Here is a 26829-nt window from a genome sequence, read left to right as displayed (position 1 = left end):
GTTTGAGGGGAGGGTTCTATTACTCTTTCTTGTTACCGGAATTATTCAATTTGGGTGGTATGGAATATTCCGCCAACGTGTTGCGAGGTGGAGCCAGTACTTGTGCTACCCATGACGTGGCATGGTGACCACCGTTGATGGATCTGATGGAAAAGTGGGATTGTCGGCGTCACGCGCCAAGTGGGACACGAGGCTGCTGTAGGGAAGAATTAGGGTGAAACACGTGATTTAGGAGGAGAGTTGATTTGGTTTTCGCTGGATTCTCGGAGAGGTTTTGTAGATTTTGAGGGTAAACTAAGCAGTGTCGTGATGGATTAAGAAGCGACAGCCAACTGAACATTAAGGAAATTACCCTTACTTTGTGACTTGATATTAATATTTTTACTCTTGCACGCACGTTCCTAAATTCATGGGCCAGGCTTATATGCAATTCAAAGATATGATCAAAGTACTTTCTTAGCCAATCAAGAGAAGAAACAAAATAGTACTTGGAGGGAATCCAATAAAAAAATGCCACGCAATGATACGAGGGAAATGATTGGTCCATTAAACAAACCCAAGCCCAAATCCAAGATGGTCATCGGCCACCTCAATTAAACAGACCCATTTGGCCCTTTCACAGTGTCCTGTGAAGAGAAATATGGCCTCTTACAAAGTGGATTTTGGAGCTAGTGGCCCAAGAGATTTCAATCGAAGGGGGATTAAATGTCCTCCGTTTTCTCAAAGGAGGAAAAGACAACAAAAGAAATCCAAAGTAGACGTATATATTCCTCAGACAGAATAATGTTAAGATTAAGAATAAGCTCTTCAAAAACCAACAAAACAAAGCAGATAAGAGCTAAGCTTGCAGCCATTTCCGAATACCGAAAGAGCTCGTTTTTAAAAGGGGCGGCAAGGGATCCTTTCACGGACTTGATTCTCAGATTGTCAGTGCAGTCGAGGATTCTTGTCTCATAACAGAATAATAACATAGCTGGCCTGGGGAGTAGCTGATCAGAGACCTAGCTAAAGTGAGTTGTTTTTATGGTGCCCAAAGACCATTAAGAATCAAAGGCCCACATGTTGGATCTGGACCTAAAAGCCCAATGCAGATTAAGTTTTTATGAGACTGGCATTTGCTGCCTTTCTGCGGCCTTTATTGCATGGGGGATTTGGGAGTGGGGGCTGGTGGTGGGGTATTCATACTGGAAGCGGACACCCATGTGAGCACACTGCCCAGAGGAGGTTTGGGGAGTGGGAAGTTTGAAAGGGGGGATCAGGAGCAGGAGCAGTCAAAACATTGGGAACCCCAAACTCCTTTGCCTTCCTGACTTCCTGTGGAATACAAGGTAAGCTCAGCAGGCACTTTTGTTGAAAGGGATGGCATGGAAGTTAGTGTGTTTTTTGTATTTGTGGGTGACGTGTTTTCGTGGGGTATAACACTCGTTTGTCAGAAATTTATAAGGCACCAACCACAATCATGCAGGGCTCCCCCTCTCTCCTTTCTGTTTTCTTCAGGGCACCATCAAGTTTGCTGTAATTTCCCTCCATGACAGAACACTTAATTTCTGGTGTTCAATATAACTCCTATCACCAACCTCCCAGAGTCCCAATGTGGGTACATGTACTACATCAGTACTCAAAAAGATAACTAGAACTTTCTTGAAATGATATAAAAATAAAAAAAAAATGTCAAAGAAACTGCTAAAATTTTGATTGGAAGGAATGTTGAACATGTCTTCATCTGGGAGAGCAACCGTTTCCATTCTTTTTTCTACACAAGTAACACCTTTAACTTGTGACTCATATTGGGTCTAGCTAGAGGCTCAAAGTAAAATTGAAACTCTCTAGAAACAGATAGGGAGAGGGCTTGGAAGGAAGTGTTACATTAATTCATGTTGGGTCAAGCAGGAGAGAGAGACATGCTCATTCTATCACTGCCAACGTTTTCCAGTTTCAGTTTATACTGATTAAATGGTCATGGATTTGTTATTATATATTGTTCCTGAAGTTGTTAAATGGTCAGGTTTTGCATGGGTCCTAATTAATTTCCTGAATGAGTCAACTGGGGTCCATATTCAGCTGTACGTAGTGGCTGAATGTACATGCATCATTTTGGGAAAGCTGCCGAGTGTCTACTTTTCATTTCACCCTGGGTTTTTCCCAGCTGGGATGCACTCCTTTATTACTTTTTAAGGCTTCACAATTACCAAAAATATGAACAAAAATGCCCTGCATGTGCACTCGCTTTACAATGGCAAGCATTTACTGTGATCCAGTTTGCAAATTTCTTAATCTAAACTGCTCACCTCTGCTTATTTTACAGACTCGTGGGCAGTGTTCATGTGATTTATTGCTCTTTATTAACATTAATTTTAAAGATAAAAGATGGCAAACACACTTATTCAAGAAGATTATTCTTGGCAATAACAAAACCAGGGAGATGTAAGTAACTGTGAATGTCGCTAGTATTCAATACTCACCGATAGACAACACAACAGTCTATATGTCTAATGGAAAGCTCTGATAACTTGACAATGCCAATCAGATGCCAAATAGGTAGCTTAAAATTATACTAACATGCATGGGCGCAAAAGGGGCCCAAGTTAGAAATTAAGGTCCACCTGCCCCCCAAATACAGGGTTGCATGGGAAGTCGACACCATTCGCCTGAAAAAGACTGGGGGATATCTCCAGGGCACAAATGCACTATGGTTGTTGCAGGGGACAACAGCTAGCTTCCCAGCAAGGAGTGCCCTATGTCAATGTGTCACCGTCCTTACACTCACCTTTGTAAGCGTATAATAATACTCATAATATGCGCTTATTTTACAGCTTCGCTGTCCCTTTATGCGAGCCCATTTTCACCTTACTATATGTAAATCACGCTCGGCTCTGGTATAAGACAGTGGATGATTTACTGTCAAAGAACAGGGGACCCCATCTTTACGTGTTGTTTCATCAATTTGAAATGATTAGGGATTTTTGGATATGTGATATATATATATATATATATATATATATATATATATACCAGATCAGATCTTTGATCCTTCATCAATGTAAAGTCTTCTTCACTTTGATTAGAGATCTCTGAGATGAACCACACACGAGCTTATGAGGACAGGTATACTTCAAGCAAATTTTACTGACTGTGTATATATATATATATATATATATAAACAAATTATGCTATCTATGCCAATGCTGTGAACAAACATATCCACGTATTCAAGCTGGACTTGCAAGCTTGGCTTTTAGTCAGAGTAACACTCACTGTGAAGTTAACCCCTTATTGACTATATATGATTTGCAAGCCTAATCTTTTAGAGAGATACTACATCATCTCTTTCTCTTTCATGTGAAATAAAAATTTAATATTTTTTCTTTAACTAAGTGGAAACAAACTCACGGGGCAAATTTCAGAAGTTCACGAAGAGATAAATGATAAAAGAAAATAACTATTGCCTATTGGTACAATAATTAGTTGAATTTATTTCTTGTCTCCATGGAAACCGGTAGATATGAAACACCCCCCCCCCCCCCAATGTTAAACAAATTTCAACTGATAATTAGTTGCACAATACCCAAGGTTTGGATATATGTCTATGAATTATGATGAATTTCTATGTCATGTTGCATGTGCTGTAACTTTTTCCTCTACAAATTTATATTGCTGCATCGTCAATAACGAACTGAACATTGTGCTTAAGTACTTGATATGCCCACAATGGATAAACCTCCAAAAGCAACCTCTGAAACCTTACCCCATAGATGAAAAACTCGATCCCCTCCTCTCTTCTCATCGAGAGCTAGCTAGCTACATTTAACTTTGGAGTTGTAAGGATGGGAAACAGAGCAAATTTGACCTGGCACCAGGATCAATAACAAGAGTTCAATGGGAAAAAAAAATATTGTTCAATTAAAGGAGTTTCAGAGTTGTATTTAAAACAAGGGTGCTGCTGGCAGAACATATACTCATTGGGTTTACGAGTCACCCTAAAACTTGGATCTGATTTAATTTAATCTTCATTAAAACCTCTAAAGAAAGACTCAAGGAAGACATCAGGTTCAGGGGGAAAAAAATATATTGCTGGAATGTTGACTGGGCTTGGAGATTTGAGTTTGCTGGTCTCCTTCCTTGGCATCACTGGCATTTCAAAGGAATCCAGACTGCAGAGAAGAAAATAATTATAACATATTCTATCATTTTAAGTGCAATTAAACTCATCCCTAAGCGGTCAAAAGCAGCCTCACTCCAAGTCATTTTTTAAAACTGAAGGTGATGACCTAAGACTGTGACAAATGACAATGATGACGAAGAAGATTCCTTAAAGGCATAAGATATAACAAGGCAGAACCAAGGACATAAACAGGTTCATCTTTACGTACTTTAAACAAATGTTAACTAAAGAGGGTATAATTAAGTACTGATATATTAATTTCTTTGCTTAAACTAGTTTAATCAACGGAGTTCAAGAACAAAAGAGGGATGCGGGGAGATTACTGAAAACAAATGCTTTTTAATTTACATTATTAAATTGGAGGGTTTTGCAACATGCCAAGGTGCCATTAAATTTGATGGTTAAGTTGGCTTTTGGATCTTGTGTCATACCTCTTCTTGTTTAATGAGGCGTGGGGTTGGCCATTGCCAATTGCCTTAGTTTACTGCATGTATTGATTGTGCATACATTGAACCTTTGCTTGCTTCTTGCTATCTTTTATTTTTCATATTAACATTACATTTTTCCTTGTTATCCACCTAACGCTTTCATTTAATGGCTATTTGGGAGAGAAAACATTTTCTTATTATCAAAATAATTTGATTGAATGAATTTGTCTTGCTTGAAAAGTGTTTTCCAAATACAGGGCCAAAGGAAGGATTTGAAATCATTTAATACATGGTTCATAATTTCATGAACATTGATGTTTTCTATTACCCATTTTTCCATTAGATAGATAACTTAAAACACTCATATAATGTATTTAGTTTAATGATTTTTACATGATCTTTATTCCAAAATGAAAATTTGAATCTTTTTTTCCCCATCAAATAAAAAATGACAGATTCATATCAACTTTTCAAGCAACCATCAAGTTATGTAAAAACTCATAACTTTTGTAATATATTATTTTGATTTTTTTTTATTTGAGGTTTTTGGAAAATTTATTCATGATGAAACATAACATTTATAATCTGTCAAAAAAAAATCAGAAAAAAAAATGTTGCATTTATAATTTGTAATAATTATCCAAAATTTAATTGCAAATAGAATGTAAGTGATTAATAATTTACTAAAAATGTGTCCATACTTAATTTTTTTAGTATTCTAATTTTTCAAAATCAAATTAAAACAAGAACAAAACAGATTAATGCACAAAAAAAAAAAAGCCCAAAAAGATGTGGATTGAGTTCAATTGCACCAACCAACAAGATTGAATGAGAGAATCATTCCTTATATATCAGTTAGTGCAAATAAAAAGTTTCCTTTTTTCTAATGGATGGCATACAAAGTTGATACCAAAATAGCAAGTCAACTATCCTCAATTCCATTTTTTACTCTTTAAATAAAGAAAAGTTAAATGTTCTTTTTTACAAATTATCAACTCATTATTTTAATTCAGATAAAAAGAAGCATGATCAATCCCTTGTTAGATAATTAAGTGATTAACATTGATTCTAGTTATTCTTAAAAGATATTTTAATTCATAATCCAATTAAATTAAGTCAATTAAAAAAATTTTAGTTACGATTTGACTAGTCAAATCGTCAGAGGGACCTGTCCCGCTTGAGCCCAAATCTCAACCTATGACCGAGAATCCAAGCGTGGTTTCAAGGTAATACGACGCTGGCTATTGTTTAAGCTAAGACCTAAGCCAAACTTGAGGCCTTAGGCAGGTTTTCACAATATGGTTTGCCTAACTCAGCCCCTCTTTTAAGGAAGTTGGATAGCAAGAAATGACACTCACACTTAAAGCAGAAATGTAAATTGCTAGAGATAATGTGTATGTACAAATATATAGATACCTTTTATAAAGAGGGAGACTCTCTTTGCATGGGATGGCTCCAAACCCTCTAAAAGTCTCTTGGGTTTAGAAATTCTCTAAGAACAAAGAACATTCGTAATAAGGTTCCAATCCTCTCCCACACACTGGCACATCCTTGTTTGCCCAAAACCTTTCAGAGACCGTTGTTCTTTAGGTTGCCCAGTGTGCTCTGTTACCTAGCTTGACCCACCCGTCCATATAGCCTCATCTATTTGATGCTATAGAATCTTTCAACAATGATGTCAAACAAGTGAAGTGTTGCTAATTATTAAAAATCATAATTCCAATCTTATTATTTTTTGATAAAATATTCGAATTTTATAAATAAGGATTAAATGTTTAAATTGATATCCGAATACACATCCAAATATCTTAAACGCTACTCATTTAATATTTTTGCCAGTTAAATATTCGATAAAAATAAATTTAAAAATAACTTTGATATATATTATTAATGAAAATTAAATTAGTAAATTAAAGAAAGTTTATAAAAAATAAGTTAAAGTTTAAAATCATATTAATAATAATTAATAAATTTTTGTGAGTATCATATTAATTATAAGAATTTATAAACAAAAAATAACATATATATAATTAAAACTTAAATGTTAAAATCATAATTTGTAATAACGGATAGTGAGTACCTAAGACTATTATCCAAACACGTAATGAAGAATAATTTTATTATCTAAATTCTATTCAAACTTAGTTATTAAATATAATAATCTTACTTAATCAAATCAAATAATACAAATCACTCAATTAAAAAGTATTTATTTAACATCCCTATCTGTGCATTAAATCAATAGCACCCTGCTTCGTATTCTAACTCGGGCCAATTACCTTCCAGGCCACTGCTTCCAGGACAGGGACCCAACTATTCCGAGTCTAACCCTTCTAGGCCTGAACTGGTGTGCGGGCTTCAACAACTAGCCCTGTACGGAATCTACCTGACATCATCATGCCGTCTTCTTATTGGACCGTGTTCTGCACGCCCTCGAAACTTGCGTATCCAAAACTGTTCGCGCCCTGGATCAGAACTCCCAGTCAAAATTCAGTCCTCAGCAAAATAATGCTAGTTACACAACAGTACCAAAAGTAACCCAAAAATTAACACACAAAAAAAAGGGGGTTTGATTTGTAGACAAGAAAGGAGAGATTGCCCAACAAACTAAACCCCTTCTTTTTTTTTTTTCCTTTTTTCAATCTTTAACCGCTAAAACAGTAAACCATTTCTGCTAGATTATAGCGTTTCAATCCATTATCATCATCTTTTATTGGCTCAGCATAATTCCAAGTTGGTCAAAGTGAACTACATTTTTTTTTCTCTATATAAATCATGCAATTACTATCAGCTTTTGTATTTGATATGCTTTCCTAGATTTTCTGGGAAGAAAAATTAATAAGGAAAGTTTTAAAAGGAGGGTTTTGGAGATGGATGGTGATGCTTCTTTGTCTGGCCTTCTTTGCTTAGAAAATGAGACTAGTTTGGAGGAAAAGGAAGGGTTAGTTGATGAGAATTACATTGCTGTATATGATGAAGAGTGTGTGCAGATGTTATTTGATAGAGAAATGAGTCTTGGGTTCAAAAAGAATGAATCCTTGGTGCTTAGTAACTGGCTCAAATATGCTCGTTTGGAAGCTATCACATGGATTCTCAAAGTTAGTTTCTTTCGAGTTTTGCAATTCCTTTTCCTTTTCCTTGATTGAGCTTAAGTTATCAAACTTTCATTGGCATTGATATCCTTTCTTCTTTTTGAATCAATCCAGACAAGAGCAGTCTTTGGATTTCGTTTCCAAACAGCTTATTTATCTGTCATTTACTTTGATCGATTCCTTTCAAGGAGGTCCATTGATGTAAGTTTTTAGTTCTCTTTAAATTATCCAAATTTGTTGCTTGCAAATCATAGTTTCTCTTGTCATTGATCTTCTCTTCTTTTTGCAGAGTGAAAAATCATGGGCAATGCAATTGTTGTCAATGGCGTGTCTCTCATTGGCTGCAAAGATGGAGGAGATAAAAGTTCCTGCACTTTCAGAGTTCCAGTCTGAAGAATGCAACTTTAAAAGCAAAGTGATTCAAAGAATGGAGCTTCTTGTATTGAATACGTTGGAATGGAGGATGAGTTCAATCACTCCATTTGCCTTTCTACATTTCTTCATTACAAAAATGTGCAAGGAATCTCCACCGGGCCATCTTGTGTCCAAGACTGTACAACTCATTCTGGCTATCATGAGAGGTACTTATCAAACCAATCATGTTAATTTAAATTATATAGAATTTTGAACTGGTTTTAGATTTTGTTCACTGATTAGCTGTATTTTTATGTTTTTCTCTTTGAAAATAGAGATAAACTTAATGGAACATCGACCTTCTGTCGTTGCCGCTGCCGCAACATTGAGGGCATTGGATCAGAGATTAACAAGAAAAACATTGGAGTGTACAATGAATTCTGTTTCTTACTGTGGATTTCTTGAAATTGTGAGTCAAAGTTTGTTCCATTTTTTCTTTTCTTTTGTCATCTGAGTCAGTTTTTGATATTCAGAAGAGTCAAATAAGTTACTGGATACTTGATTGACAGCTTTTGAATTGATATGTGGGCTTCTTTTGCTGTCACAGGAAGATGTCTTTACATGCTACAGTTTAATGCAGAAACTTGATATACCAAAATCTGTAAATTCCCCAGACTTATCACCAACACGTTTGAGGGCAATCAATGTTTTAGACGATTCTTCAAGCTCTGCTGCAGTTTTCACCAAGAGAAAGAGGCTTACATTCAATAAAAGTGACAACAGTGGTCATGATATACCTAATGAGAAGCGGCTCTGCTAGAGAACATCTTAGTTTTTGAGCACCATACCGCAATATTTTACCTGTGGCCTGTTACTGCTATTTGCTGGTCTCTAATGAGTGTGTTTTTTTATTTATTGCTTCATGGACATGATTTCGAGTTGATTGAATATGTATACTCGAGCAACAAATACTCAGAGACAGGAGAAACAGAAAAGGAAAAAAAAAGAAAGAAAAATGAAAAAGGAAAGCTTTGGGCAACATATAAAAAAGTAGATTTTTCATACACCAATGCCACCAAGTGCAGAAAAAGGTCAGAATGGTGGTACTGAAGGCTGCTGGAGAACAGTTAGTTGAAGCTTACTGACCCCCCCTCTCCCCCTTTTTTTTTTTTTTTTTCTTTCTTTCTTTCTTTTTGCTCATTCTTTAAATTTTTATTTCCATATCTTTTGGCTTTCTTTTAGTATGAGTTCTATATAATGTCTCTGGCAACCCTACCTTTTGATGGGATGCTTTGGGAATGCTTTTTCTTGTGTCTTTGAAAAGGCTGATAACAATGTGGAGTGAGAGGGGAAAGGGGGAGCTTTGCTTATTTTGATTTGATGCATCTGTGTTGCATGTTGGCCTATCATGAAGAAAAGGGTACCCTACTTATATTGTAAAGGTTGTATGTGATTGGATTTGTTTGAATGTTTGGTGATGCCTTTTAAGACGGACCCCCTGCTCTTTACTTATTGTCAAGTGTTTGCCTGCCTATGTTGAGATTCGAGGGTCATGGAACCCTATACATTGTTTATGGAATCAAGGCCAATTTCTATTTTGATTACAATCTGATGGAACCTCTCTTTTTTTTTTTTTGTTCCCTTTTTTGCTTGCACTGAGCTACAGTTTCTCCATGTCATATTCCAGTTTCATTGCTGATAATGTAGGGATATATATTAAGGCTTATCCATTGATGTTACCTCTATGACCAATGACTCAAACCAATAATTCGATTGTTGATCGATATGTTTTAGATAACTGTGAAGCCACGGTTGCTATATGTTTTAGCTTGGAATAGCCCTTCAGTATTTTCCTGGCTTCCCTTTGTGCACATCTGTCTAAACCTGAAAAGATCTTTTCTCCTTGACTATTTTTGGGTAAAATTTCTAACGATAAAAGTTGCAACAGCACTGTTTGAACTTTGAAACCAATCCAGGGTAGCCCAATTCTGCTTCATTGTTTTCTTTAGACAGTAAATAAGAACAGAAAACAAAAAAGAGTCCTTTTCCTAGTCGGATGATTTGACCAAAACCAGAGATCTGGGGAGATTAGGCTGGCGCTTCTGCATATGGTGGACTGTGGGTGAACCTGTGAACGATTTGTTTTTTCCTCAGCAACCAATGGCTTTTGGGGTTCAAAACTGACAAACAAGTACTTGGTACTTTTCTCTGATCTAACATCAAATCGCAATGAGTTCAAAAATTTTAGTCATTTTGGCTTATATACAGAGTTTCACTCGTCCTGTCATCCACAATCTCCAGTCTTATCATGCATCAACATTATACAGTTTTGTTGAACCAAAGGGTATTTGAATACGCCAAAAATACATGAAACAAAGCATGTGCAATTGTGCTTTTGGGTATCTGGCATATTTTCCAGTGTTGATTTGCTAGTAAATTTCGCAATGCTAATGAATTGGAATACGGTGCTTGGAGTTAAGAGTGTACCGTGTACATATAACCCCACAGCATTATTCCTACAACTGTTCTTTTAAGCTGGCTAAAGAAACTATGCATGCCTTGATGTAATGATATCTAGCTTTATTCAAGAAGGGTTAATCTATATCCCAATTTTTCCAGCACCTCTGGCTATCACCTAAATATGTTAAGTTCTTCTTTTATTTAATTTTTTACCGGTAGAGAACCATTTTTTGTTTAATTTACCTTGTTCTCCTCCCCACTTCCTTCAGCATTAGCATTTCCCATAATCAAATTGCTTTAGGCGGCTAATATTGCCTGCTTTGGAGCACCTTTCCCCTAAATTGAGTCATTCTTTTATGGTATAAGAAAGCAACACTTGCACAAGCATCCTGTTTACCTAAAATATTGTCATCAGCAAAGAGAGGTTAAGATCCTCAAATTGATAATTATCAATCACCAAATCTATGATTTTTTAAAATTGGATTGTGGAATGGTGAAGAGAGTAAAGAAATCATTGTCACGCTTAAAGTAGAAATGTAAATAGATTGCAAGAGAGAGTAAAGGAATTTTGGCATGTATTTCTTTGAAAAAATTGGTCTGCCAATACAAACGATTAAGGACCCTTTATACAGAAGGAAGTCCTTACATGGAATGGTTTCAGATCCTCTAAAAGCCTCTTGGATCTCAAATCTCTCTAGGAACTCTCTGAAATTATTGAACATGATATTTACAATTGGGAGTTTTCAGCACCCCTAAGGTCTAGAAGATTCCAATCCTCTCCTGCACATTGACGACCCTTAACCTAGAAGCTTCTAGAGACTACTGTTGTCTAGCTGCCTGGGGACAACTTTGTTTTACTTTCAAGTTCATTAGAGTTTAACAATCAATAATACACGTAAAAGCTACTTCACTTACTGGCTTCACCTGCAACAATTTAAGCCATTCCTAGATTCATCAGCTAAAGAACAGGCGCAAGTGTTACGAACCCCACACTTCTGAGCTGCCAGAAAAGGTGAAAAACAAATTCTAAATGATGCCAATCAATGTCTTTTGGAACCTTGGCATGTCTCTTGCCTGCATAAGCAAATTGTTACTCTTGTAAATATGGTGAAATTTGGTACAGTTGGAACGAGTTTTTGGCATGAGTTACGCCTTCAGAAAACTTTAAAAGCACAACAAGGTAATGCGTCATAAATCAAATTAGAATGTCCGTACAAATCTCTTCAATTCCAAGTAATGCTTTAGTGAAAGAATATGTAAGAGCGTGCTTACAAAAGGTTGACATGTCTTGCAGCAGTATAAGCGACCTCCCTAAAAAAAATTTGCTGGCCTTTCGACTTTACTGTGCAATAAAATTTTCATCATCCAATGATGCTACTGCTGTGTGACCAAGTGATTAAACAAAACAAGGGGCAAAAACAAAGTACAAGATGACAATTTGGACAAACATGTCAAAAAAAAAAAATCAAGTATCTAGATTGCCCTGATCTCAGTTTGAGCCTACAGGAATCAACTTTAAAGCGGCAGCAATTGGCATCCCAAGGAATCCAAGGAAGACACTGGCAAACCACTGCTGCAAAGTGAGAGGGCAAGTGCTTGCAAAGGTACCAAGGAACTCTACAATTACAATTTGGAAGATGATGGTGCAACTTAGCACAGCAACAAAAACATGGTTCTTCAGTATGCCTCTAAGAACATTTATCTTCTCCATATCTCTGGAGCTAATTTCATTGAAAACCTGAAGAAGAAGACAGCATCCATTGGTGTAAATCAGGCAACTGAAGCAGATATAAAATTAGACAAGTAGAGAAAGCTAAATTAAGGAGAACTAGCTCAGTCAAATCTATGGATAATTTTATTTCAGAACAATGTCACTCACATTCAATTAAGTGGCTTGAATTCCATAAATATTGAAAGTTCTAACAAATTTAAAGTGAATCAAAGTCACTCATGTACATTATCCATCATCACCGATTTGACTTGAGCTTCTATTATTTAGTTAGTAATGTACTCGATCATGTGTATTTCAAAGGTATATCAAATAAAGCAGAGAGCCCTGGAACACATTCTTCTCTACATGAGCACTAGTGAATCTAGAAAGGACCGTCCAATTAGATGAAAGTATCTTAAAATATTTGAAGAGTACTGATACAGTCAAATATGGCAATGATTTTGACATTACCTGACAAAAGACAAATGAGTTGAAAATAAGTGTGTTCAATATCAACTCAGAGTCTGGGCCGTCAAGATGAAAAGCTGCCTTTCCTCTTGTCTGAAGATACCATATAATCACAAACTGATATATGGACTGCCCTAAAATATTCCTCCACATTACATTACTGATGAAGTTTCCCTTCCTACCAACTGGTAATCTCTTCATCAAGTCATTGTTAGGAGGCTCTGTAGCTAATGCAAGTGCCCCTAACGTATCCATGATCATGTTAACCCATAGAAGTTGAACAGCAGTGAGCGGAGCATTTCCTGAGAAATGATAAATCATATCAAATCTCAAAACAATAGAGGGAAAGGCATTATTGCCAAATTCATGCAAAAGAAGTGATAAATCCATATCAAAGTGACAACAGCAGGGTCTCTTACCTGTTAAACAGGCTGAAGAAAAGTTGACAATTAGGGCAACCACATTGACTGTCAGCTGAAACTGAACAAATTTTTGGATATTTATATAAACTGAACGCCCCCATTTAGCCACAGTCACAATTGTGGAAAAGTTATCATCCAGGATTATGACATCAGCACTTTCTTTGGCCACCTGTGGATTGTAAATACACTTTTAAGCATATGAAATGCCTTTTTAAGTGGCTAAGAAGATTTCAGAACAGTGGCAAAAAACACAAAACTACAATAAGAGGGGAAATAGTGGATGGGCTGTGCAACAGTACGCAACAATATATATATATATATATGTATATACGTATGTATGTGTATATATATATGTATGTATACACATATATACATACATACATATACACATATATATGTATATATGTATATATATATATACATATATATGTGTATATGTATGTATGTATATATATATATATACATATATGTGTATATGTATGTATGTATATCTAATTTTGCCACTAGTAAGATATATTTGGAAGTTAAAAACTTTTCTGAAAGAAAACTGAAGGAACAGCATTTAGGATATACCTCAGTCCCAGCAATGCCCATTGCAAGCCCAATATCAGCTTCATGAAGTGCTGGAGCATCATTTGTACCATCTCCAGTCACAGCAACTACTTCTCCAAATGTGGTTCGTAGGTGTTTCACAAGAGTGTGTTTATCCATAGGTGAAGATCGAGCCATTACCTGCAAAGTTTTGAAATAGTTGTGCAAAAGTTCTCTCTTATTATGAGGAGCATCTAAAAGGCAAACTCATATAAGAGTAATAAAGTCAGTTATTACTGTCCGAGACTTCTAATGGTGCACCAAAATATGTGATAAGAGATTGACCTTACTGCCACAAAACAATCCCACTTTTGATTGTTTCATCAAGCACTACCATATCATCTTACAATTAACCTTAAATAAACAAAGATTATAAGATTATTTTCCCCAAAAATGTAGTATTTTAAGATCTAAACATAATTAATTAATTTGAAACCCAGGGTTAAGAATTCATATTAGGGTTTACACAAAAAGTAGTCATAGGTACTGACTACTGAGTATGCATGACAACCTAATGAATGGACTTTCTCAAGAGCTGCACAGTAGCAGATGCAATTTTTGATCTCTTTGAGGATGAAATGTAAACTAAATTCAACTAATATCCAGTGGCTATGAAGAAACAGCTTCATCAAGATTTGTTGTGTTGTCCAAAAATAGTGTAAGGAAATAAAGGAATGCACCTGCATTTTTGGAATTAGTTCATGCAACTCCTCCTCAGATTTCTCCCTGAATTCTGGGCCTTCAATTGCTATACCATTGTCAGTCAAAATTCCAATTTCCCTTGCAATAGCCTTAGCAGTGTTTATATTGTCTCCTGTGACCATCCGCACAGTAATACCAGCTGACCTGCATATGGCCACAGACTCCTTAACACCAGGGCGTACTGGATCTTTAATGCCAACAATGCCTATGCAAGTGTACCCTTTAAGGGGAAGAGCACTGTCAACAGAAAATTCAGTTCCAATATCCATGTAAGCAAGGCATAAAGTTCGAAGTGCTTCACTGGCAAATAGTTCAATTATATTCTTTAGATGATTGGTGGATCGTTCATCCAGGGGAACAACATCACCATTTGAGTCTATTACTTTGTCACATGCAGCTAAGATTATTTCAGAAGCACCTTTAGAGTGCACTCGGAAACCTCCTTCAGGAAGCTCTATAACTACACCCATTCTCTTCTTTGCAGAGTTGAAAGGCTCGACTTTCACAATTGTCGATGCTTGTCGTTCAGCTTGGAAATCTCCACCAAGCAATAATGCAAATTCTAAAAGAGCAGTTTCTGTTGGTGTCCCCAGTATCTCAATTTTGTTTTCTTTGCTATTAACAACTTCTCCCCCAGTGTTATTGAATATTGACTGAAGTAGAATTTTCACAGCAGATTCAGGAACTGCAGATCTAAAATTATAACTCTTATTGGAGCTGCTCACTTCCTTGATTTCTTCACAAATGCATGTTTTCACAACAGTCATGTGGTTACTAGTTAGTGTGCCTGTTTTATCACTGCATATATTTGTAGAAGATCCCATTGTCTCACAAGCAGCCAGATGGCGGACAAGTGCCTTGTCTTTCATCATCTTCTTCATGGCAAAAGCAAGGCTTAATGTCACAGCCAAAGGTAGTCCCTCAGGAACAGCAACCACAACAATTGTAACAGCAATAGCAAAAAATTCCAACATTTCCATAGCGTCATCTCCAGACCAAATCCAATGTGTACCTTCCTGTATCTTACGGCTAAACAATCCTTGAACCAGAACAGCAAATGTCACAATAGCAAAATACAAACCTATTTTCCCAATAATTGTTGCAACTCCATTCAGTTTAACCTGCAATGGGGTCTCATCATCTCCACCTTCACTAAGAGTAGCCATCAGTTTACCCCATTGGGTCCTCATCCCAACAGTAGTTATAAGCATCTTGCATGATCCATCCTGCACTTTGGTTCCAGAGAGGAGAAAAGGATTTGCTGCATTCACATTAACCGGTTCGCACTCCCCAGTCAAACAAGATTCATTTATCAAAACTGAAAACCCCGAAATGAAGAGTCCGTCAGCTGGGACCTGATCACCAATGGCAAGATGAACAAGATCACCAGGAAGCAGATCAAATATTGATACTTTCTGCCTCAGGCCATCTCTGGTAACCTGAACCATAATTTTTTTCTTCTCCTTGTCTAAATCTCTGAACTGCAAAGATTGTTTATAATCACTTGTGGCAGTAACAAACACAACAAGAAGAATACTCAAAACGATTCCAAGACCATCATAGGCACCCTTTGGCCATCCTTCCACCGTAATGCCGACAGCCAGAGAGACAAAGGCACATATAGCAAGTATCATGAGGGTTGTATCTTGAAGGGCTTCCCACACAAAAACCCAGAAACCTCGAGCAGGGGTTTCAGTAAATTTATTAATTCCATAAATGCGTTTCCTTTCATTTATAATATGCTCAGAAGTATGAATACCATTAATGATAGATGTAGAGAGCATGGCTGCAATATTCTCAACCCCACCATGAATTTTCAACTTCTTCACATCACGGCCTTCAACAATAGATCCCAACTCATCAGCACAAATCTGGAAACCTGCTGCTTTAACGTCTTCAGGTGCATCATAGTCACTAGACAAGTTTAAACCTGTTGGCAAATTAGGGGAATCAACACATAAAGGCAACACTGAGCAGATCCTCAAACCTTGACATGTAGCAGACTAAGAGATTCTTACCATGGATAAACTGAAGAGCAGCTTGTGAAACCAAAACTGCAACCCTAAATTTCTCCTATAACATAAAAGGCGAAAAATAAAAAAGAAAGAACATCAAAATCAGAATATGAAGAGAAATTGTTTTTTTAAGTCCAATAAAGTCCTGTTCTCTTTATGGTTTATAGCAATTGTAGTTCAAGTAGATCTTGTATTTCAAGAAGACAGTTCATTGTCATAAATTTTTATTTTTCAAGGTGAAAGAAATGATTCTGCATCAAAATTTTGCACAAAACGGGCACAGGCTTAAATACTATCAGAACACAACCTTCCAATTATACTTTAAAGTAACAAATTTAGTAATGACTTAAGACCATAGAACAAATTATCTAGCTTTCACCTACCAGGGCACTAATTTTCGCAAAAAACTTGAGATTCAGGTTAATAGACCTCAAATTCTGGCTGAAAATCACAATGCCAATGATTTACAAAGCCATACTTCAAATAGTGCATACATCCAAAGTAGCAAGCTTTCAACAAGACTTTGAGTATTGGAATGTCCACTAGGCAGCTATAGATCAGTTGATCTAAACCTAATTAGATTTAAATTCTACATCTCTGGCAACATGAGCAATCCAGGGGAACAAAGTGAGAGATTTGATCTATATTAATAATTAATTTAATCTTATGGGGAAAGATTAAAAGATATAATATCAAACCAGATGTTTATGGCTTCTTTAGATAGGAAAAGTAAAGGACTGAATAGATCAGAAAAGGAAATCTCGTTCTAACGCTTGGTCCAAAAATAATTTAAATTTGTTTAGTTAAGCAAAGCTCAGTTTCATTTAATTCTACTAAGCTTCCTCAGGAAGCAACCAAAACAAACTATAAGCATATTTCCAAAAATAATTTTTTTTTAAAAAAGGAAAGGCTCAATAAAAGATAGAAGAAAACCTGATTGGAGCGACGAATGGCTTCGGCTTCGAATCGTTTGGAGAGATTAGCCGTAAAACGAAACCTTCGCTTACGATTCTTCACGATCCAACAGAGTTTCCTCCATCTTTGCAAAGCTTCTTCCGACGAGTTCTTCGGCTTCACGTCTCCAAAGTTCTCGTTCAAGTAACTCTCCATTTTTTGCTTTCTTGTTTTACTTCTTCTCTTCCAAAAATAGCTTAATCAACAAACGCTAGCTTGTTTTTATTACTTCCTCATCAAAGGAAAGTGCCGAGATTGAAAGAGAAGCTCAGGCAGCATAAAAAATTTATATTCTTCCACCAAATCGGAAGATATATTTGGATTCCTTTAGTATTTGTTCTTCCCTCAACGGCCCTTCAAAAAAGCAATAAGAGAACAAAAGGACCGGAGTTGACAATAATGTTACTTCCAAATGCTTTTCTTTTTGTCTTGGTCTTATTACTCTTCCAAATAGATTTTTATTTTTTCTTCCGTACGCAGAAGTGTAGAGACAGTTTTTGACTGTTAGAACGGGTAAACGAAGGTTAAAAGACTGGTGAATTTGTTGCTATGTTATCGGTTTTACTTGGTTACCGCGTGGAGCGGTAAATAAATTGGTGGGGATTCTGCCCGGGGAATTAATAAACATGGGAATTGATTTCGTGGGAAAACGTGATTCCGCGCTAGGACGCGTTGGGTTTGGTAGCCAATCAGGTGAACAGATTGTCCCTTAATTTTGTTGGGCCCCCACTCCTTAATTTCCTTTCCTCAAAAGATGAAATATATGCGAGGAAAATGTGAAGAAACAGGAGATAAAAGGAACGAGAGAGAGGGAACAAAGAAGAAAGATTAAAGGAAAATGCTAAGAAGAAAATAGAGTAGAGGAAAGTATTTGGTGTACCTACTACCTTTTCTTACACATAAAATTGAATGTTGTTGTAAGTGAGAGAAAATTACCAGAAACCAAAACTAGCTACTAGTAGTATTTAATTGTTACAAAAAGGACTATCTTATTTGTAACTTCAACCATTTCTTTCCTACCACTACGATAAAAAGCCCATAAGTTTTGAGCGGGGATCAATTGGGTTGGTTTATTTACTTGGAAATTTATTATGTAGACTTTCATCGTTTTTATTATTACGATAAAAAATCAAAACGAAAATTTGATTATAACTTTTTTAAAATTGTAAAATTTTAATTCATAACAATCGTTTTAACGATGTGAAATGAGTAAATTTGATTTCAGTTTAGATTTTATAATTATAAGTAAATTATGTCAAAATGTTATAATAATTTTGATAAAACTAAGATCGTTAGAGCCAAACTCTCTTAAAATGGAGGGTTATGAAGACTTGAGATTTGAGAAGTATTAAATAATTTAAGACCGAGTGGGTTAAAAAACGGGGGATGAATGGGAGTTGCAATGAAATAAAAGGTTTCTTTTTTAAGTAATGGGACAACATAAGGGTCAATAGAAAATTATAAGATCACATGCAACTAGAAAAGAGGAGGCTAAAAAAGAGTTGTATTGTTAGAAGCAAAGTCCATCATTGTCAGATGTATTAGTTATTTTCAACTAGTAGATTGATTCGATTTACGTAATTTAACTAAATGTATTCATGCATTTAATAGGTCAACCTGCGAAATATAATTTCTTTTGACACTAAAATTTGGACCTTACGTTTCTTCTTTTACTTCTTTACCTTGTAAACTTGGAAAGGACCAGAAGAAACAATTAATAATGGAGTATCGAAATGTGCAGCAAGGAATTGACCAATGAGGATGGAGGACCATTATTTGCTGATTATTGGTGTCCACTCATGAATCACCCAAGTGTTTAGTGGGTAACATGTTATGCCAGGGTTCTTCAGCCTGGAGGATGAGCCGCTGGCTTCGCCTTGCATATTTTCCCATAACCACAATTGCCAAGCTTGAATATGGGCTGCATTTTGATGTTCATCCTTATCTGTGGACCAATGGGTCTGTACTAGTTTCTCCCATGTGGCAACTTTCTGAGTGACTGGGTTAGTTTAGCCTACAGATTGTAATCCATGGTTGTTGTAGCATGATCTCACCCACAGGGACAGGGAAAAGGTTATTACCTGTAAAAACATGTAGATGCAACACTGTCCCTGATAAATAATGAATTGTTGTGGAATGTGAATCTTGTGGTTAGCAATCGAATGCAGGGACAGTAGAAAGTTGTTGATACATGGAATTGGCCGAGGGACAGAAAGCTTAATTACGATTAAGGTCTCGGGTATCTGCATAATGAGGAGGAAGATGAGTCAAGAAATAACTCATTCTTTACTTGCAGACACATTAAAGCTATTTAGGGAACAATTCGATCAACAGGCTTCACAGACAAAAAAAAAAAAAAGAACTTAAAAAGAAAGATTTGGCAGCAGAACTTGCTTGAGGCTCCTAAGAGGAAAATCTTTGGCATCAATACTTGGTGTACTTTGGTTTGGTTTGGTTTGGTTTGTTTATCACACTTGGGGAGGAAAGAAATAGTTTAACTTCCACTAGTAAATCACTCTCAGATGCTACAGTTTTTTTTTTATCAATCTAAAGATTCAACAGTCTGTCAAATGTCCTTGCTAAGCCACCTAATAGGAGCTTATATAGAAAGTTGGAGCAGTATAGTTATGCATTTTGGTTCATTAAAGTGTCTGTTGTATTCTACTTTCTATCTTTTGTGGTTATGCTCGTTAGGCAGTACTGGTTTTATGCTAATGGGCAATTGGGCTTAAATGATCAGACAAGTCTTCTAATTTGGTTGTAGAGTTGGGAGAAAACAGCCCATATCATACAACTGCGGGCCCATATCATACAACTGCGGGCCCTATCCAGGTTCGGTTTTGTTTCCAGTCAGCCCCTGGCCGAAAGTTATCAAATGCCTGACTATTTATATAACTGAGAAAAGCTACCAATGCATTGTTTCTTCCCTTGTTCTGTGACTTGTGTCATTTTATATAACTTTTTTCTTCCATAGTAGCAGTACTAGTAATTAGAAAGAAATCAACCGACCCAGAAAAGGACAGGCAAAGAAAGCTAATGCATAAAAAAAATGAATATTAAAAGACAAAAGTGGTTTTTTAAAGGACAAAGTCGTAGGAGAATCAAATAGGACCATGTTTTATGGTGTTGGTGCTAGTGTGCTGGAGTCAGAGCAGAGCAAAGAAAGAAAGAAACGAGAATCAGATAGAAAATTTCAACGACCACTTTGACAGGCATAGAAACAAGATGAGAAGTAGTTGTTGATACTTTTTAGCATCATGTATCGGATAGAACAGTAACAGAAGAGAAAGTAGACTGCCAGACCTATAATGGAAACCCCACCAAAATCCTCAGAATCTCAGAACAAAAGAACTATATATGTATGTGGAGTTGAGCCCATGGACGACGCGTGCAACCGCAGTCCAATCACCCATCCCTCCTCGTGTCCCCTTATCCTTTCTTTTTTACTTAGTATGTTTTTTTGAAAATCCTTAGTCTGCACTCATAAAAAGATAGGAAATGTAATCATTTCCTATCATAAGAAGAGCATCAAAAGAAGAATTGCAAAGCAGAAAATCCCTCCCTTGTTCCTCAACCTTTCTATCATCATAAAACCCTTCTCATGAATATGAACAAAAACAACCAAGAGCCCAAAACCAGAATTTATGCATTTTTACATAGCTCCAACTGGCTGTTAGCAAGTTTTTCCTTATATTAATACCCCATATCAAAACAAAATCTAACTTAGCCACAAGAATTGCAACTAATATGCACACACCCCGCCACCCCACCTTCACCTGAAAAGTGAACAAATCTAAAAGTTAAGCACCTGTTATGAAAGAAAAATGAAATTGATAAAGATAATAATATGTCCCAACTGCCAGGGGAAAAAAAGGCTTATAAGCTAAAGCCATGATAAAGGCCACATGATGGCAAGAAAAATGTCTTGATCGAAAGAATTCCAAGCTTATAGGAAACTCTAGCTAGTTTCCCAAGGATGATTTAAAAGAAGGGGGAGGGGGCATGAACTGTAATCATTACAGAAATCATCAGAATCAAGTTTCTAATAATTTCGAGGAAAATTCTAGTGGTTTTACATTAATTATGTATGGTGGAAAGCACCAAAGATTTTGAAGGAAGTAGGACATGAAATCAACCCACCTTATCCAACTAGGTACACATATCAAATCTAATTACGAGTCAGCGCATCATCTGGGAGCCACAGGCGTGGCATCTACACGCATGCCAGAAAAGTGAAAACTCAGACTACATTCACATATCTTTAATCTCCATCTTTTTCTAATTATAAGCAGTAAATATGATCCATCATTGGTAATGGTAACAGGACTAAAGAGAGACAGACTTGGTTGATTAAAAAGAAAAGAAGGTTAAAAGAAAGTGAATGATTATGTCGAAAGTTTGTTCTTTAACAATAATCTAGTCGGCAATGATAAAAGAAAATGAAACCCAAGTATCCAACTCTCTCTTTCTTCCACAGATGGGAATCCAATAATTATATATAAGGCTAATTATAATTTTTTTTAACAATAATTAGAGTAGTAATACAAAATATGGGTTAACTGATCTCTTCAGTACATAAATAGAGCATGTACACCAATATGGGATGAAAGTTTAAAGGACAAAAACACTGGTTCTGATTCTCTAAGAGGTTGGATTACACTGTGTTCCTTTTTGTTATGTGGCTTAGCTATTAGACCAAAGTACATTTGATGTACACCTTTTAACTCTCTGTTTTTCCCATTAAGCATAATCTAAAGAGGAGAAGAATATATGGGTTATGCAAGTATTAGATTTAGATGAGGTTGACATTTCAACTTGAGTCTACATTCTGTGCAGAATCTGCCAATACCAGTAGTGATTAGACATAACATAAAATTAGTTAATTTCAAAGTCCAATTTCTTTCTGTTAAATTATCCTGTTTCTGTTAACTTATCCTGTCCACAGAGCCCTAGTTTACTAGGACCAGAACTTGTGTTTTGTTTGACTTTTAAGGTTTCATGGAAAATGCTTACCTAAATCTGAATGAATGTTATTTGCCCATCTGTCATTCAAAAAGAAAGTTGAAGCTATTCCATTCTCTCTCATCTATCCCATTCTTTACCTAGACAAGGTCGAATATGGGTAGATGTGAGACTACAAAGTTAAAGAAAAGAAGAATATAAAGTTTAGATAAGATAAGCCCTGTGACTCATCAAACCAATTAAAGACTCCAAGCAAACTTGCCTCCACAAGGTTGTACGAAACGAAACCATACCCAAACCACGTATATTCTCTATCTCTCTATCTTAGTGTCATTTTTCACGATATGCCAGCGTTGGGCCGCAGGGGGGGGCGCCCCAGATCCCCATAACTTATCTGCTAACTCATCTGCAAACTTTAAATCTCGTGTCCTCACATGCCCTTTAATTGTTTGATGGAAATTTCGGAGCCTACTAGCTCAGCTTCGCCTGCCTAAGGTGACAAGCAAATTAGCTGAGTTCACCCTGTTTGATGCTAAACTTGTCTGCTCATCTGCTCATGGATGTCATTTCCTGGTCCCAATCCTTAAGTTCTGTCATTAAATTTCCACCAAACAATAGGGAAAAACAAGAAAGTGTAAACGGAGAGCAATGCTTAGTCCAGTCAATTACAATCTACGGCTTCGGACAAATTGAAATATCATATTATTTTTATATATCACATTACATTTGCATGCTTATATCACTCATATCATAAACCATGGCAAACCGTGTAAAAGCAAAAACTGGCAAGAATTCACTGTATTGGAGATTAATTATGTCCTCGAGTCTTTCTGGTCCTTATTTTAAGATAATACCATTAACGAACTAGTATGCCAATAAAAATAAATGAGGAAGATGTATACAGAAGTGACAAGTGAGATGTGGGAGTGTATGTATAATTGTTCATTGAATTATCGATCTAGACGATGGTCGTGTGCGCCACGTGGGTAGAAAACTTGCTACATATTGATGATATTCTTATAGCAATCGAGTGCTTCAGTGCTTGTAATGATGCCCTCTTTTTCTCGCTTTTCGTGGAAGCACCACCAGTGGGGAAGACCCTGAAGTATGGTAATTGGCTAGCGATTTGTCTTTGTAAAGATGAAGTTAGTGATTACAGCAAGCTTGTGGTACTATTGCAGTTAATTTGGCAAAAGTAGTAGTACAATTGTGGAAAGAGAGAAGAAAAAGCAGCTTCTTATGCTTGCGAAGGCCAATCTTTGTCAAAGAGGATTAAATTTTCTAAAAAGATGCACAGAAAAATGTAGGGTGGTCAATTCAGTGGCCAATGGGTTGGATGCGGCAACAAGAAAAAAATGGACCATATGCACCATATCTTTTAGGTGAAGGCTACCCCCATTGAATCAGATTCCAGCGTGACCCTACAGGGCCTCTGCTCATTTACCATGTGTAACATTCATACCCAACACAATCTCAGCAATTTCCATGACACAATCTAATCAGTGGTAAGAATAATATTTCTGTTTTGATTCTAACATTGCTTTCCCTTGCATTGCATGGAGCCACTGCTTGTTTGTTGTGCATGTTGTCTTTCTCTCTTCTGGCTTCAATTGTCATTTCTTATCATCACCGATAACGTCAGCAAGCAAATGCAGGATGCAGCCATTAGCTTCATAACAATAACAAAACAAAACACAGCAGACTAGAGGTGAAAGAAACATACATGCAGCATATCTACACCTCCTGCTTCAATTCTCATCTTTTATCATCCCCAATAACGTCAGCATGCAACTGCAGGCTGCAGCCACTTGCACCATAATAATCACAAAACATAACTGATTAATAGCGAGAAATATAGCAGATCTAAACTGGAAAAAAAGTACTCATTAACCTTGCTGAAGATAAATAGACAAATTATACTTAACATTGTTATTTTGGTCAGGGCTGCCATCCTACTATTCCTGCCATTGCCATTTGGCCTATGTACTGAAGATAAAGGGAGTCAAGTTTAAGTCTTTCTATGAAATTGTTATCATTGGTCATTGCTACCCTTCTACGGCAAAATCCAATTTTCTCAGGACCACTGGAATAATAGATCCCAGATAACCCTGCTTCTAGAAATTAATCTACTGATTCTTTTTTCCTTATCTTCTACAGAGAATAAGGGACTGAGTTTGACATGCACCATCTCTATCAGGCATGTCACTTCTATAGTTTTAATCCGGAGGCCTGAAAACAGCTAGACATTAAAAACTTTCTAGAAAATACTTTATTATTGGTTGAATTTATAGGCATGTGGGAGATAATGTTGCATGCCTTTTTTTGGTAAAAAAGGAAAAACGATATTTGCTCGCAAAACAATTCTTGGTTTAGCTCTAACTCCCACCACTGACAATGTGCTGTTATACAGGATGTAGACCAATTTTAAAAAATGGGACACGAGAAAAGCCAAATAGGGCGGCAAAACCCTGTGCCGATAAGGTATGGCAGAATCCTGCTATAATTGGTCCAAAAATTGTGTCCCACGGCCCAAGCTCAACAAGTTTTTGGTGCTCCAGTTCAAAGTTTGGAATGAAGTGAGTGGTCCTGCTGGTACGGGTGCACAAGGGAACTAACACGCGACAGTTAGATAAAACTTAAAAGTGGAAGTTTGAATGCAGATTCACGTTTTTAATTTCACTTGAGGTTGTTGCCTATTGCATCATCATTCACGAATTTCAACTATTTTTCTCCCCCAAATGATTCATACCAACCGTTAAAAATAAACTCCCTTGATTGAGGGGAACCTTTTGGTCTTCGAAATCTCCTTTCAAGGCTATGCATCCAGTCACTTATCCTACAACAAGAAATATCGGCAAAAGTCTAGAGATCAAAACATGACGGGAGACAAGGAGAACAAAAAATTGACAGAAGCAAGTGAGAGGTGCCGCTAGTCTAACAGCTATCCATAGCATTAGCATACAAGTCAATGGCTGTCCAGAGAGAACTCGCAGTCCTACAGTTTTGACCTCCTTCACACAACATAATATTGGAGTTAGATTGCATGCCCCAAATTCACCTAGATAAAACCATCACTATCAAAGTCAATAACTTGCCACAATCAATACCGTTTTAGTAAGTAAAGAACGAAAGATCCTTCTTCAAACCAATATAAATATCAGTCCAAATCTGCAATAGACTGGTAGCAACTAACCTACCCCAACCAAACACATTTCTAGTAAGTATTATTTTTAAGCACTTCCCTTCTCTCCAAGTATTCTCCAGAACAAGCCCTTATGGGAAACTTCCTTTTAGAAGCTTTGAATGTCCGAATAGATGGTTCCGGCGAGAAATTTCTGGTGCTTGCTCACGGGTTTGGCACGGACCAATCAGCCTGGCAACGCATTGTCCCGCTTTTCACACCTTATTATCGTGTAATTCTATACGACCTCGTCTGTGCTGGAAGTGTCAACCCTGATTACTTCGATTTTAGAAGGTACACAACTCTTGATGCCTACGTTGATGACTTGCTTAACATTCTTGATGCTCTTGGCGTTGATCGTTGCGCTTACGTTGGTCACTCTGTCTCCGCTATGATTGGTACCTTAGCTTCCATTCGCCGCCCTGAACTCTTCAGCAAACTCATCCTTATCGGCGCTTCTCCCAGGTAAAAGAACAGAAGAAGAAGAAGAAGAAGAGGAATTATTTTTTGTGCATAAGTTTGCTTTAATGATGAAATAAAGTTAAATTGAAAATGAAATTTGTGGGTTCCAGGTTTCTTAATGACAACGATTACCATGGAGGGTTCGAGCAAGGTGAAATTGAGAAGGTTTTTTCTGCAATGGAAGCGAATTATGAAGCCTGGGTCAACGGGTTCGCCCCACTGGCCGTGGGGGCTGATGTGCCAACAGCGGTTCGAGAATTCAGCCGAACCCTTTTTAACATGAGGCCGGACATATCACTATTCGTTTGCAGGACCGTATTCAACAGTGATCTGAGAGGGGTACTTGGCCTGGTCAGAGTACCATGTTGCGTGGTTCAGACAGCCAGGGACGTCTCGGTTCCAGCTTCGGTCGCGGAATATTTAAGGACTCATCTAGGGGGACGAACCACGATCGAGATTCTGAAGACGGAAGGCCATTTGCCTCATTTGAGCGCACCAGCGTTGCTGGCTCAAGTGCTCAGGCGAGCCCTTGCACGGTGAGTTTTGCTAGGGGTGGGGTCCAGGGAAAGATGTGTAATAAGCAAGGGGATGTCGACACCTGTCGAATAACTTGTGGACAATAGGGTCCTTGGACTCATGAGGATAATATTATGATGATCTTTTTTTTTTCGAAAAGGGATAAAATACCCACGTGATTGTCACGTGAGGACGTGAAGTTTTTGGCTTTCTCTTCTTCGTTTGCTTGTGTGTTTTTCGACTTGATTAGTATTTTGTGTTGCAATTTGACGTAGCCTTTCTTTTTCTTTATTCCGACGAGTGAAGAAGAAATGAAAATGTTCACAGCGTTGATAGCACTTTCTGGGCA

General features: G+C 37.0%; 3 protein-coding genes across 3 annotated transcripts; 2 read left to right on the top strand and 1 right to left on the bottom strand.

Moving 5' to 3' along the window:
* The first annotated feature begins 7174 nt into the window (after positions 1–7174).
* LOC18591988 (cyclin-D5-1-like) lies at positions 7175–9618 on the top strand. Its single transcript, XM_007018451.3, has 5 exons — positions 7175–7688; positions 7797–7883; positions 7972–8263; positions 8372–8505; positions 8644–9618. The coding sequence occupies exons 1-5, from the start codon at positions 7461–7463 to the stop codon at positions 8854–8856; spliced, it is 954 nt and encodes a 317-aa protein (XP_007018513.2). The 5' UTR covers positions 7175–7460; the 3' UTR covers positions 8857–9618.
* A 2100-nt stretch (positions 9619–11718) lies between these two features.
* Positions 11719–17754, bottom strand: LOC18591987 (autoinhibited Ca2+-ATPase 1). Its single transcript, XM_007018448.3, has 7 exons — positions 17339–17754; positions 16409–16463; positions 14369–16320; positions 13671–13829; positions 13095–13266; positions 12679–12977; positions 11719–12234 (listed from the first exon to the last, which is right to left on the bottom strand). Exons 1-7 carry the CDS (start codon positions 17513–17515, stop codon positions 11986–11988), a joined length of 3063 nt encoding a protein of 1020 aa, XP_007018510.2. The 5' UTR covers positions 17516–17754; the 3' UTR covers positions 11719–11985.
* Positions 17755–25338: 7584 nt separating this feature from the next.
* On the top strand, positions 25339–26829 carry LOC18591986 (alpha/beta-Hydrolases superfamily protein). Its single transcript, XM_007018447.3, has 2 exons — positions 25339–25967; positions 26075–26829. Exons 1-2 carry the CDS (start codon positions 25597–25599, stop codon positions 26502–26504), a joined length of 801 nt encoding a protein of 266 aa, XP_007018509.2. The 5' UTR covers positions 25339–25596; the 3' UTR covers positions 26505–26829.

The sequence above is a fragment of the Theobroma cacao genome, chromosome 8 (assembly GCF_053813885.1).
Source record: "Theobroma cacao isolate CCN51 chromosome 8, ASM5381388v1, whole genome shotgun sequence".
Lineage (NCBI taxonomy): Eukaryota > Viridiplantae > Streptophyta > Magnoliopsida > Malvales > Malvaceae > Theobroma > Theobroma cacao.
This window is presented reverse-complemented; position numbering and strand designations above follow the sequence as displayed.

What these genes read in the sequence shown, in the direction of transcription:
- LOC18591988 (XM_007018451.3), top strand. Translation starts at nt 7,461, where the DNA reads ATGGATGGTGATGCTTCTTTGTCTGGCCTTCTTTGCTTAGAAAATGAG. An exon ending in TTTCAAGGAGGTCCATTGAT is followed by an intron (nt 7,884 to 7,971) that starts GTAAGTTTTTAG and finishes TTCTTTTTGCAG; the next exon opens with AGTGAAAAATCATGGGCAAT. An exon ending in CATTCTGGCTATCATGAGAG is followed by an intron (nt 8,264 to 8,371) that starts GTACTTATCAAA and finishes CTTTGAAAATAG; the next exon opens with AGATAAACTTAATGGAACAT.
- LOC18591987 (XM_007018448.3), bottom strand. Translation starts at nt 17,515, where the DNA reads ATGGAGAGTTACTTGAACGAGAACTTTGGAGACGTGAAGCCGAAGAAC. An exon ending in TTCTTCAGCCTGTTTAACAG is followed by an intron (nt 12,978 to 13,094) that starts GTAAGAGACCCT and finishes ATCATTTCTCAG; the next exon opens with GAAATGCTCCGCTCACTGCT. An exon ending in ACTCATTTGTCTTTTGTCAG is followed by an intron (nt 12,235 to 12,678) that starts GTAATGTCAAAA and finishes CTTCTTCTTCAG; the next exon opens with GTTTTCAATGAAATTAGCTC.
- LOC18591986 (XM_007018447.3), top strand. Translation starts at nt 25,597, where the DNA reads ATGGGAAACTTCCTTTTAGAAGCTTTGAATGTCCGAATAGATGGTTCC. An exon ending in CTTATCGGCGCTTCTCCCAG is followed by an intron (nt 25,968 to 26,074) that starts GTAAAAGAACAG and finishes TGTGGGTTCCAG; the next exon opens with GTTTCTTAATGACAACGATT.